This window comes from Odontesthes bonariensis, chromosome 22, assembly GCF_027942865.1.
Source record: "Odontesthes bonariensis isolate fOdoBon6 chromosome 22, fOdoBon6.hap1, whole genome shotgun sequence".
Classification (NCBI taxonomy): Eukaryota; Metazoa; Chordata; class Actinopteri; order Atheriniformes; family Atherinopsidae; genus Odontesthes; species Odontesthes bonariensis.
This window is the reverse complement of record NC_134527.1, coordinates 28,970,803-28,984,810: the sequence shown is the minus strand read 5'-3', so window position 1 is coordinate 28,984,810 and position 14,008 is coordinate 28,970,803. Positions and strand designations below refer to the sequence as shown.

At 41.9% G+C, this 14,008-nt stretch overlaps 1 protein-coding gene across 1 annotated transcript; it reads right to left on the bottom strand.

The window, feature by feature from the left end:
- Positions 1-533: 533 nt before the first annotated feature.
- tor4aa (torsin family 4, member Aa) lies at positions 534-13,367 on the bottom strand. The gene is made up of 3 exons (XM_075456120.1): positions 13,088-13,367; positions 8,883-9,329; positions 534-2,876 (listed from the first exon to the last, which is right to left on the bottom strand). The coding sequence occupies exons 2-3, from the start codon at positions 9,327-9,329 to the stop codon at positions 2,019-2,021; spliced, it is 1,305 nt and encodes a 434-aa protein (XP_075312235.1). The 5' UTR covers positions 13,088-13,367; the 3' UTR covers positions 534-2,018.
- Between the last annotated feature and the right edge of the window lie 641 nt (positions 13,368-14,008).

Here is a 14,008-nt window from a genome sequence, read left to right as displayed (position 1 = left end):
TACTTTACTCACTTCTTCTTAATTTACTAACCTACCTTACCGACTAACATTATCTTACCTACTTAGCTCACTGACTTTACTCACTCGCCTTACTAGCCCACCATACCTAATTACTTTACTAATCTACCTTACCGACTTACTTTACTAACCTACCCCTACCGACTTATTTTACTAAACTACTTTACCTACTTACTTTACTCACTTCCCTTACCTTCTTTATTTACTAACCTACCTTACCTACTTAGCTCACTGACTTTACTCACTCGCCTTTCCGACTTACTTTACTAGCCTACCTTACCCAATTACTTTACTAATCTACCTTACCCACTTACTTTACTAACCTACCCCTACCGACTTAATTTACTAACCTACCTTACCTACTTACTTTACTCACTTAACCGTACGTACATACTTTACACACCTACTTTACCTTCATAGTTACTTGCTTACCTTACTTATTCACTCACTCACTCTCATAAAAACAAAGTCTTTATCAGACGTCAGGCTTTTCTGCTGCAGTTACTGTTGTAACAAGAAGAATTTCACACATAATCACAGCATCCATGTTTTAATTCATTTCCATGACCACAGACACAGACATGTTCAGGACTCCAAAAATGAAAAGGCCATGTTGGTGCCAGTCTGCGCTGACTCCCATCTAATTTCTTTGGGCACTAACTGTATCTGTAATAAACTTGTCAGAGGATTTGTTCTCACTGAAGAGATGCGAGCACCGCCCTGATAAACTTCTCGTTCTCGATGAATATGAGTCAGACAAAAAGGGACTTGGTGTGAATGTCCTCGAATGAGTCTGAACTAAATAATATTGCATTATAAATATCCCAACTTCCTCCTTGTAAATGAATATTGGTTTCACTCTTTTCTTCTGTTAAAACACAAATACCCTCTAATACATGTCCTTCAGTCTTTTATCAGCATTTATGTCCGATTGAGCTGCCAAGTTGTGAAATGTTTCATTTTTCTTCAAAGGATCAGTCCCTCCAAATCACACAAACAAAAGCTAACAAAAATGTTGGTGCACTCATTTGGTTTTATAACCTCAGTTTAGGAAATTCATTCATCTCCACCGTATTGGAGTGGAAAAAGATAGTTTAGCTTAACGTTGAGCTGTTTTTTGACCTTCAACAGGTTGATTTTTGTTAATTACCACTAAAGAAAAACAAAGCTCGAGGAAGTTAGTTTAGCAAATATTCCAACTACAGAAAGGATCCACATTTTTCTGATGTTTTCGATATGATCTCACTGAACATCACCCTTTACATGAGTAAAGTTGTCTTAAAGAAAGGTTTTTTTAAAGGTGTTTCAGAGTTCATTTCCAGGGAAACAATCCTATGACTCCTCCTAGTTTAGAGGCGGGGGGGGGGGGGTCAGTTCTATATTTGCATCCATTGAAAGGCTTCTTTCAAATTTCTGCCAACTGATGCAAGTTCTCACGATGCAAATCGTTTCATGGAGACTTCAGTGTTGTTTTGCAGTAGAATTAATTCATTCTGGAAGTCGTCTCTGACAATAAGTACATACAAATGGATATGTTTGACCTGCTTTTGGTGCTTTATGAAACATCAGTCGACTATGAAACTCTAACTCTGATGTCATTAAATTCACGTGTCACTGAAATATTTCAGTCTGAACCAGTTTGGTATACGAAGAAGTTAAAACCAAACGCAGCAATGTGCATTTTCAAGAGAGAAAATGTCTAAAAGTGACCTGGATAGTGTTTAGGTAACAGCATATTTTCATGTTATTTGAGTGGACTGACCCTTTAAGAAGTAATTGTGGTATTTCTACAGCTCTTCACAGGAGTCCAACACCCACACTTTAAATAGTTTGTGGACAAACTACTTCTCTTCATTCTAATAAAACTGCTCTTGGCGGCTTTGGCTCCGAGTTGGGTTTTTCAAGTTTCGTAACTGTGTAAACTCACTCCCTTCTCACACAGCTTCTTCTTCACAGTGAAAAGAATGTGAAGCATCCACACGGTTCCTGCACACAGCCATTCACAGCAGGTTGACCTTTGCCACCACTTGCTTGCACCCCGTCTGTGAATATTCGCGCCCCCCGACCACGGGGTAGTATTCTATCTCCCCTGCGAGGCGCTCGATATTGGCGCGATCCGGGTAAAAGCCTTCTCGAGTGATTTCATCCAGGAAGCATTCCATCACGTGACCTTTCTCCAAAAGGCCCAGAGGTAAGATGTCCGCATCGCTCCACAGGGGGTGAAGCTTCTCCAGAGTGTTGCGTAATATGGGAGTCAGCTCTTTGACGAGGTTGCTGTGGTGGATGGACGCCGTCATCGCCATAGAACTACTTGACGAGTTGTGTAGCACGTGTTTGGTGATTTGTGCATGACCGAGGTTGCTCAGGAACAAGTAGATGGCATTCAGGTATTCGTTGGACTGCTTGGAGGCGACGAGCTGCCACAGCGCATCCAGGATCTCGTCATGCATGTGCTCCACCTCGTCAAAGATGAAGAGTGGGATCTTCTCCTCCTCTTCGGCTCGTTCCACCATCTCTGAGATGATAGCGGAGAGGTTGCGAGCGCACTGTTGGGCATCGGCCTCCTGGGGGCAGTGGTGGAGGACGTAGTACTGCAGCACCAGCGTCTCGCCCACCACCGAGCGGAAATGTCCAGCCAAGAGGCGCCCCAGGTGGCTCTTACCTACACCGCTGGGGCCATGCAAGGACACCACCAGGGGCTTGTTGTGGACATACGTAGACAGGTATTCCTTCAGGTGGGACAGCAGACCATCCACAGCCCCCTGCTGCCCTAAAACCTCCCTCCTCAGAGTCTTGTCCAGCCCCTCCAGGTCATATCTGAGAACGTGGTCGTCCAGGTTCTCTATGGCGTTGTACACCTGCGGAAAAACCAGTTATAGATATTAGGAATATGACACCACAAACATGTTTATACATTTCAGTGTTTCAACTTGTGTAATGGTGAACGTTGACTTTGATATTCTAACGGTTACTATCCAAAGTGAAATTAAAATGAAATTGAACTAAATTATTTACTTGAGGCTGTTTTTTGTTTTTTACGGTTTTCCTGAAGTTGTTTCACCAACATCCACGGGATGTTGACCACAGTCTGGTCAACATCCAGACCACAGACCCCCCCCCCCCCCCCCGAGCTGTATAACCAAAGTAATAGCTGTGTCCAGATTCTTGGCACAAAGTTGAACTTGTTTACGGTGCTTGTTGGACTCCATCAGGGCTGCTTCTGGTCACCGATCCCCTTTGTGGTTTTCATGGACCGGATCTGTAGGTGTAGTCGGGGAGAGGAGGGTGTCTGGTTTGGGAACCTCAGGGTTACATTTCTGCTGTTTGCACATGATGTTGGCTTCTTCAAGAGGCCGTGGTTCTGAACCGGAAAAAGGTGGAGTGCTCCCTCCGGGTAGGGGTTGAGTCTCTGCCTCAGGTGGAGGAGTTTCAGCATCTCTGGATCTTGTTCTCAGTGATGGTGAGTTGGAGTTAGATGGACAGATGGATTGGGGCTTCATCAGCAGCAATGAGGGAGCTGCTCCGGTCCGTTGTGGTGTAGAGGGAGCTGAGCCGGAAGGAGAAGCTTTCAGTTTAATGCTCCATCTTTGTTCCGACCCTCACCTACGGTCACAGATCATGAGCATGGATTCCGATGGATTATTTTGCCCAATAAAGTGTTTTCAGACCACAGCAACCTTTTTATCATCCTTATAACTGTTAAATGAAGGTGCAGAGATGCATAATTGGCTAAACTTTTACAGAGACTTGAAGAAAACTTTCAAAACAAACAGCATCTGTGTTATGTAGCTTGTCTAATAGCCATTACTTTTAGGAAACCAGTGGCAGATCTAGGGTTTGTTCATTTAATGAGAAAAAGTGCATGTGAGTGTTGAACCACTGACTAATTTCTCATGACTCAATTCAAGCTCATCAAAAATGTATTGCTACCTTTCATAATGTTTGCAAATGAATGTTTTAAACTGTTCGATCATCACATGGGAAGTTCACGTGGACTGATTAATAAATACAGTGACATTACAATGCTGTGAGATACACGTGACAGTGATGCAGCACAGTCATTAGGATTAAACGGATTCTGCTGCCTGAGAATGAGGTAAAGATGAAGGACCAACCTTTAGCCTGAATGACAAATGTGACGAAGAACGTGATGAGGCATGCCGACAAACAGCTCAGATTGTATTCAGATCCAGGCAGGATAAAACAAATATATCACTTTATCTAAAGAGGAGCTGGATACAAAGAAAGCATGCAAACCGAGGGTGTGATTGTACAATTACTCAGCTCAAGATAATCAATTATAAACATCATCATAATCCACTTTGAAATGACAGGTTTTCCACAGTCACCTGTACATTTATCATTAAAACAGCTACTGTATGCTCGTCTAACTGCAACTGCTCAAACATGAACATGGTGACATTCTGATGGTTAGAAAGTCATGATTACCTGCCTTAGCTTATTTACCACTAAGCATGATGTACAACTAAAGCTGATGTGAATGTTATGTTTTGTAGGTTTTTATTCAGAAACCAATGCATCTGAGAACTTTAGATGCAACTAGTTCAAATATAACTTAATGACAGCTGAAGAAGGGGGACTGAAGTCATCAGGGTTCAGCCTCAGAGGACCACAAGTGTCCCATTATTTGAACATAAAATGGCTAGTTTGATAAAAAATGATCCTCAACAACCACAGAGGAATGCAAAATGTCTCAAAACAGCCACAAAGAGACAACATTTCTACAGGTTTAAATTTTTTCTTAAGTTGATCAATTATTCGCAGGAACTATAGAATGATCCAAAATGCCTCTAAACTACTACAAGGGGAGGCCCAATGGCTCTTAAAAACTATTGAGGGGCTGTGTAATGGCTCTTTAAAGGAAAACGCCGCAAAGTTTCAAATTCACTATTTTCCCTGGTACATGTTCCCCAAAATCGATTTCTCACCTTGTTTACATTTGTCAGCCCGAGAGAGTAACATTCGCGAATGTTTGAAATTCAAGTTATACCGCTCTGGCTCTCCCTCCCTAGCGCCGCCATATTCACTCAACATGACGTCAGAAATGCAAACATTTTTTCTACAGCAATGGAAGACACTTACGAACTGTCTTGGTCGGACCCGGAGATAGAATGCGAAGTTTCGCCTGAGTCCGAGTCAGATCATGATCAGCCTCTCGATCCAAGTTATGTTAGCTTATAGCCATCAGCCGAGATGGTCGGATAAGGGTAAAAATAAGGATGGACAAGTGGCTGTCGCAGCAGCCGCGACACCGCCGCCAAATGCTAACGACTCACCGGTTGTATCCACGAGCCGTGAGGCGTTTCCGGACCCCATGCCCAACCTTGTGTACCGTTTCCAGGCCTACTGGCAGGTGACCTACTTTCTCCATGGGAGACTTGGGAAGCGCTTCCGAAGAGTGATTCCCTCCTGTGCGGTGTGGGCGATCAGGGATAAATATGAGTCGCAGGACGGGACCTACAAGGGTTCCCTTCACGCCGACGAGGCAGTTGTAGACTATCACTACAGATATATGTGAACATACATGTTGAAATAAAAATAATTTCTAATTCTACTATATACAGGTAGTATTCAATCATTGTGTATTTCCAAGTTACACTCTACACTTTGTTAGAGCACACTCCCGCCACACAAGTAGAATTTTATTTCCGCTGCACAAGTAGAATTGCATTTGACGTAAAATATGCTCGGATGTGGCTGAACATGGCTGCGCCCATGGCCAGAAGTGAAAAAAATCTGGGAGCGCAAGGTTATGGGTTGAATAATGTAAAACAGTGTGAGAAATCGATTTTGGGGGACAGGTGTCAGGGAAAATAGGAAAATTGAAATTTTCCGACGTTTTCCTTTAAAGGCCAACTTCCACTAAAAAACGGTTTTACTTGCTCCTTCTGAAAAAGGGAGGGTCACCCCAGTTACATACACATACCAGGCTTCCAAGTGTTGCGTCACCTCCACAGGCTGTTTTCCCGAATTTACAGAAACAATGCAGAGCCACGAGCGAATCAAAAAAAGCCTGTACATTCTACGTCACGCTGAAAAAAGGCGTTGCCCACTTGGGATTATGCCCGCCCATGGAAACCCGCCCCCCTCGGAATGGAAAAGTACAGGTACTAGTGAAGACACGCGACTCGCTGCCTGCAGAGTTGAGAAGCTAATCAGCTAACTGTTTATTAGCATGGCGGAACATACTCGTACGTGTGCGATCTGTGGCAATAAGGCATTGTCGATGCATATGTTGCCCAAGAATGCGGATGATAGGAAGAGATGGCTGGAGTTCATCTACGGAACATCACAACAAATTAAGTTTAACAAGACGCTAGTGTTGTGTTCCACACATTGCCTGGACAGCGACTTCAAAAACTTGGGCAAGTACAACAGGGGTTTTGCTACAAAGCTGTTTCTACGACCTGGGTCTATATCATCACGAAGAACAGTCACCAGCCCACAGGCGGTAAGTTGTTGATTGTTAACTTTTGCATCCGAGTTTTTGTTACAAACACAGCATGTTAATTTCATTCCATGGCAGCCTGTGTTATGAGTACTGAGGTCCGTTTCACGAAGCAGGTTTAGTGAAAACTGAGTAGATTAACCCTGAAATGAGGGAAACTGAGTTTTCCGTTTCTCAAAGGGAGGTGACTCAACCCGAGAAAGAGGGTTGAGTCATATATATATAAGTTTGTTTCACAAAGAGAGATAACTTAACCTCTCGGTCAGTTACCGTATTAAGCAAACTTTGAGCCACAGATGCGATAGTCTACATATCTCCCGGCAGCAAACATTCTCTTCTTCCGTGGACATTTTTTCACTGTTCCCGCAAGTGCACCTAACAAACATTACTCGTATTAGACCATTTATATCTCATATTGGATATACTATTACCGAATGATCATTCTGTGTTGGTAAGTGAACTGTTATCTGATATTCAATGTGTAGATTGGCATGCTAGTTCTGAGGAATTTAGCAGGAAGATGAGCCTTTCTGGCAAAGTAGGCTAATAAAATCAACAAACTGAAAGATTGCAAAGACTAACAGCGTAAAGTATCAGCCCTCGGTCAAAACATTTGTCTATTATTATTTAAAAAGCAGCAATTGTTAAAACGCTAAGCATAACGATAGACAAGAAACTTTGAGGATAAATATTGAGGTGCAAATATTACCAGTCAGAAACGCTCATTGATAAACGAAGAGCAACCGGTTGTTCCTCCTCGACTTCCCCTTCATCCTCTGATACAGGGTCATAGATGTACGGCTGTATTTCAGAAGACATGTTGAAAGGTTTTTTTTCCTCCATAAGTTTTCAAAACAAGCGAGTAAACTCGAGTAGCGTAGCTCGAGCGAGCTATCAGCTGATTGCTGCTCTCGGATAGACACAGAGCGGGGAGGAGGGGGGTTCATTCATTCATTCATTCATTGGAGGGAGCCAATCAGAGACGCCTCATTATCGCGACACGGATATGCATGAGAAGGACCGGAAAACCTTGTCGTTTGTCATCAAGCCATTCTTCTTGCCCACAAAAACAGCTTGAAACAAAGCAACCAAAACGTTTTTTTTTTAAACAGAACCGACGCCTAATGCATTCAATAACAATGGTGAACACAGCAGTTTTAATGAAATGACGATGGAAGTTGGCCTTTAAATACTAATGAGGGATGCCCAATGGCACTTAAACTATTGAGGGATGCATAATGACAACATTTCTACAAAGTTAAAAATAATTACAGAAGGAAACCCAATGGCTTTTAGCAACTACAGAAGGGATGCAAAATGTCTCAAACAGCTACAAAGAGACATTGAGACAAAATTTCTTGAGAATGGATTCCCCCCCCCCAAAAGAACTGCAGAGGGACCCAAAATGGCTCTTAAGTACTCCAAAGGGATACGTAATTGCTCTGAAATACTACTGAGGAAGGCATAATGTCTTCACTTTTACAGAAAGTTGAAAAATTGTTCAAAAATAACTACAGAGGAACAAATAAGTGCTTTTAACAACTATAGACGTATGCAAAATATGTCAAAACAGCCACAAACAGAGTCAAAGTGAAAATGAAAAGTTACTCAAGAACAATCCAAAATGGCTTAAGACTACTACAGAGGGATATCCAATGGCTATTAAGAGCACAGGGAGATGCATAATAGTTGTTAAAAACTAACATTAGGAGACATAAAATGCCAAAATTTCTAGTATTAAAAAATTACTCAAAAGAGCAAGAGAATGATCCAAAATGGCTCTAAGATACTACAAATGGATGCGTAATGATTAAATATTACAGAAAGTTGAAAAATGGTAAAAAAAAAAAAAAAAAAAAAAAACTAGAGGGACACCAAATGGCTTTAATAACTATGCAGGGATGAAAAATGGCTGTAAACAGCCCAAAAAAAAACGATGAGGTCTTTTTGAGCTCGTTTTGGATTTCTTTGCAGACATTTTCTGACTACTTGTGTATCTCTGTGTTCATTTTAAGTCTCTTCTTGTCTGTAGATTCTCAGTCATCCAGGTGATGATAATTCTAAGTGCTTCAATAGAAGGCCACTGGCCTTCTTTTCTAAAAAACTTAAGAGACATCTTAAAGATTAAGTCTCCTCATTCCTTATTTTTGAAACGAGAGTTGTGGTTGCTTCGACTCTCGTTGCAGTACTTTTTGTCTTCTTTATGGCCTCTTTATTGATGTTACACCATGATATTTTGCATCTGGAGTTGTTTGATCAGCTTCACAAACTTCATATAGAGGTTTAGGCTACTTTGCCCCCCCTGTTGTAACTGTTGTTTCAGTAAAAACACCCCAATTTTGCCAAAGATGAAGCAGAATAAGTAAAACCGCAGGGTTATTATTCATTTCTTTACCTGGACAAAGACGATGGCTAAGAGCAGGTAGAGACAGTACATGGCTCGGCTGCGCTCCTGCTTCGGCACAGTCCTGCAACTTCCTCTGTTGGGGAATAATACCCGTCTCCTCCTCCTCCTCTTCTTCTTGGTAATTGACGATATTGAGGAGAAAGCGCTGGGGGTGAGTCCGTCGAAGGTGAAGATTTTGGGGCTGCTGCGCGGTGCCGCTCCTGCGAAGGCCCCTAATACTCCCGGCTCGAGGGCCATCTCCTGACGGCGCTTTTTCATGGCCTGGTACTTCTGTTTGATGCGTACGACGGCTCGTAGGGAGGTGGAGAAGCTGGACAGGCTGGGGACCGGACTGCCAGCCCTCTCATTCTCATTCTTCCCCTCTTCACTCTCCATCTCTTCATCCAACTCTCCCTCCGTTTGGGAGGTGGAGGTGCTGCTGCTTCGGTCACTCATCTGCAGAGGAGGCAGAGGATTTTAACATCTGATCACATGACTCTGTATATGAAAGATGATATTTTCAGCATCCTCTTGGAGTGTGGCCCCTTCTCAGGATCAGAAACATTCAATCAGTGTGGCTGCTCAGTACTGACTGGTCACTTTCCTGAAGCACAATTGTACATTTGGGGCTGGATGGGCGGCCCTCTTGAGGCTAACACTTATGTTTTAATATCTCCTTAGTTGAGGGACTTTGTGACACAGAATTCCTTAAACGGTTTCTTAAAAAGATTAGATCTCTGTGGGGAAATTATTTGATCATCTCTCATCAATTATTATCAGAATAATCTACAAAGAGGCTGCAGATGCAGAGTAAAGTGAAGCTTGGATAAACCCATAAGTGCACGTTAAGTCAATAAGAGTAAAATCATTTTCTTTGACAGATAAGATTGTTGACTGTATTCATTTAGCAGTAAAGACAGTTTAGGCAGAGGCCTTTTTGTGCTTCCAACTATCTCTAAAGAGACTTCAAGATGTGGAGAAAAGCTTGAACATAGAAGAGAACGTGTTTAAAAAGGTCATTCTGTAACTTTTTGGATTTCTTCCTCTTTCTTTCAGCCCCCAACCAAAGGGAGTTTTCCTCCCTCACAGGAGGAACAGCTGCTGAACGGCCTGAAACTCCTCTCAGTAATCCAGATGTTTCTTCGTGGACTTGCTGACATCATCATAACAAACTAAATGACCATCTGCTTCCCACTCTGCCCTTTTAGACCAATCAACTGACCAAACAGAGCAAGCTGCTCTTTTCAGGAAGGAGGCCTTAAATAAACAGGAAGCTGGTGTGTGTGTGTGTTTTTTTTTTTTTTTTTTTTAAATGTGATAAGAGGCTGTGCAGTAATCTACAAAAGGATGAATTATTACATCAACGCAATTTTGTAACTTTTACATAAGATGATGAATCTGTAAAATTGGATCATAACGACCCTGAAAGGAAAATGAACATTTTAAGAGCTGCAAACGTGTTTTCTGGTTTGTGGCCAACAACAACCCTGACGGAGCAGCACAAGAGGTTTAGCAGCCGACATTTCAGGCTTTGGTGTTCATTATTTCAGAGGATTATCTCCCTGAGACCGTGGCTCTGCTGCAGAAGCACAAATCCTCAGACAATCGAAGAGCTTTTACCTCCTGCACACAAGAAGTTACGTCTTGAACTCCACTGTTTCACTGTTAATGTTTCACTCACATCTCTCCTCAGTCCGCCTCAGGGCTGCAGCAGCCAACCCTTATGAAAGGAAGTATCTTCAGAAAACAAACTTACTGAATGGTGAACAGAAGCTTTTATCAGCTTGAATATATTTGACCTCACAATGTATAATTAACCAACTGTTTAAAGAATAAGTTCATGGTGTGCCCATAAAAGCTGTTTTCTGTTGGTTTTACTCTTCTGTTGCCACACAGGCGGCTTAAGTTTCAGCTGAAAGATTCTTTAAAGACACTTTACAGGGGGGCAACACACATTTTGAAGCTGTGTAAATATTCTGGGCCATTAGGTGGCAGCATAACAAGCTGAAAATACTACATCTGAGATGACACTGACAAGAGTTGGTATGGAAAACAACAAATATTCACTTAAATGAAAGTTGACTCTTAAGCACCACAGTTGTTTAAATAATCTGTTAAAAAACACATGATATGCTTATTGACATGATCAGAATTTTGTTTATAGAGCAGATTTGCAACATTTCACGTGAAGACTTGCTTTTTTTGTCCTCTCATTTTACATTTCTGCAGCACACTGTCACTTTCTGTCTGAAATTAACCATTTTAGCTCCTGTCTCTTTAAGGCATCCCTCCCCCCGAAAGGCCCAGTCCACCCTGATTGGTCAAAAATGTCGAAAAGCAGCATAATAAGCAGTCTTTAACAATGAAAGCGCATTTTAACTCGGAAATTCACTTTTTTCTTCTCTTACTGAGAGCTGAACATTACTAAAGTTTAAGAGTTGGATGAAGGCCTGATACCCAAACTAACATGGTCGTGCTAAGTATGAAGCCGTCCTCGTAGCCTTCGAGCTTGAAAACATGGGGAAGCATTTGGCAATTTTGGTCTATCGGAGAAGAAATCCACTTAATATAACATCTAACCTCATGGATTAAGACATTAGAGCTCATTTTATGTTGTTAACATAAACTTTCCTTTATTTATTACCAAAGGTAACCAGACATGCTACTTTTAACATGGAGTTTCTGCAGTATTAAAACCTGGCAATGTGTTTAAAAAGCTGAACTTTCGGGGGAACCGTTTTACTTTAACATGCCACCGTTTAGGCACCGTTATCTCTTGTGAAACTCTGATAATGTTGTATATTTCAAAAAGCTGGAAGAGTCCATTTAAAAAAAAAAAAAAAAATCATTTCCGCAGAAGAAAACCTCCGGAAAACTTTTTTCTTATTGTTGGTCAGATATACATAAAAAAAAGGACATACTTACAATGAAATGTAAAGTTCACTAATTCCATGCACAATTAGTCTAAATGGTACGATCAAGAGATGTCATTTTAACAGTGCAGCCACTCCTGCTATTCTGTTATCCAACCATGTGATGCTCAGTGTGGGCAGAAACACCAGAGGCTGGCACCAGTAACCACATGCAGATGTTTGATCGTGATAAGGAATTAGTGGTGCAGATTAATCTCTAGGCTGCTTAAACTGCAGACCAGTGAGAGGCGGGGTATCGCTAACAGCCCGTAACACAAAACGAGTGTGAAACAGCTGCTGGTGTTCGTGAATTTGATAGAAAGCTGAACACTATGCAGCACGCATGCAGCAGTGATGAAAATGCACAAGTGTCACCGGCCAGCTTCCAAACTCATCAAGTTAAACTCTAAACCACATTTTACCTGGAAGCTCTTCTGCTTTTTTCACACCACCTGATATTCAAATTGAGTACAGAAATGAGTTCTGCTGCTGAAGAGAAAAGGAAGTGCGAATCATTCAGGAAGCTTCTGTCCTGCAGGATAATTATTGACTCACCTAAAACAGCTGTTACATGAGCACCTACGGAAAACCTCCATGCACCAGCTTTTCAAAGCAACCTGAGCTTGCAGACATGTTTTGGGTCTTTAAAGGCTCCAGTTTAATACTCTTTGTGCAGGATCAGAAGTTATCTGTTATCTTGCTTTTAACCAAAAACTCCCAGCCTGTCAGAGAAGAGGGAACTATGAGTTATACCCCGAAGAGCTCAAGTCAACAGAATGAAAAAGGGAGAACAGTAAAGGGATTGTGTGACCGATCAGAGCCGGATATTAGTCTTGGCAGAGAGGCACCGTCTTTTCTGGAAAAGTTCTAATACTCCTACAAGCTTCTTTTACTTCAGCATTGAAGAATTCAGGAAAACTCACAGTGGGGAGAAAGCAAAAAAAACAAACAAAAAAAACCACAAGGAGTATCAGAACTTCCTCTGCCTTTTTCTTGTGTTTTTCCATGCTGAGACCTGGTGCATACCAGGCATTTTTTAAAAGATTTAGTGTAAAAATCTCTCTTTAGGGAACTTTCCTGTCTTGAATGCTGAGCAAGTTTTGGCAGCAAAGACAAACATACGCAGATAAAAAGAGACAAAGTAGCTTTCAAAGAGTGTCTTTTTTTGTGTTAACTCAATAGATTTTCCATCTAGAAAAGTTTAGCTCACATTTCAGCTGCAAAAAGCTGTGCATGCAAAGCACAGAGAGGAGAAATGTGGGGATGGCACAAGCAAGGGAAAGAAAAAGTGACTCTGCTTACCTTAAAATGTGTCTCAAAGCTTTCAAAGAGAACCGACTCTCATGAAGGTCTAATCCATAGCTGAGTCAAGAGGAGAAGGCAGAGAAGAGAGCCGCACAGCTCAACACAGGAAGCTTATCTGTCCATCTCACATCTAAAGCCTGCTGGCTCCTCCTCCTCTTCTTCTTCTTCCTCTTTTATTCTCATTCTTCCACTCAGCTGCCAAAAGCTCGTTTTTCAACAGGTTTGGCTAATTACTCCAAACCAGGTTCAGCTATCAGCTTTCCCTTCAGCTTTTAAAGCAGCCGGAAACAGTGAAGTTTGTTCTTTCTCCGTCTAGAACAAATGATCCAGGACAAACAGAAGCAGCCTTTCATGGGAAATGATTGTTAGTCTTTTCAAGAACTTCATCGCATTGGTTTTTGTTTCCTTGCGGTTACGTTTTACTCATCACGACTGAGTTTTACAGGAAATGTGATCCATCACATCTAAAGATCAAGAGAGATAAATATCATGGAACCGCAGACTTTCGGTGTCACAAAGGGACTTTTATTGTCACACTGCTGTAAAAAAAACTCATATTCTGTTCAGGAAAAAGGCTCATTTGATGAGATTATTAAGTTTTGAGAGCACGAATGGGAAAGTAGATGCCATGCTTGTATCACTGAGATATGAGGGAAACTACAGCCAGGAAACGGCTAGTTTAGCTTAGCACAGAAGCTAGAAGGGATGAGAATTAGTTACACATAAGTTTATTTAAATGAACTCTTGCTTTTGTACCTGGTGAGCTTTAGAGTTCCGGCCATTTTCTGGTCTGTGACCGAACAACACCGACTAAAGGCTGAGTTAAGGCTGAGTCAAGCCTGGGGTATAGTCGGTAACGCAAGACGCAACGCAAGCCCTTGCGCGGTTGCAAGCCCCCCCTTGCGTGCGTCACCTCAA

Coding starts and splice junctions, on each gene's coding strand:
- tor4aa (XM_075456120.1), bottom strand. CDS start 9,329: ATGAGTGACCGAAGCAGCAGCACCTCCACCTCCCAAACGGAGGGAGAG. Junction 2,877..8,882: donor TAGCCATCGTCTTTGTCCAG/GTAAAGAAATGA, acceptor GTTTTTCCGCAG/GTGTACAACGCCATAGAGAA.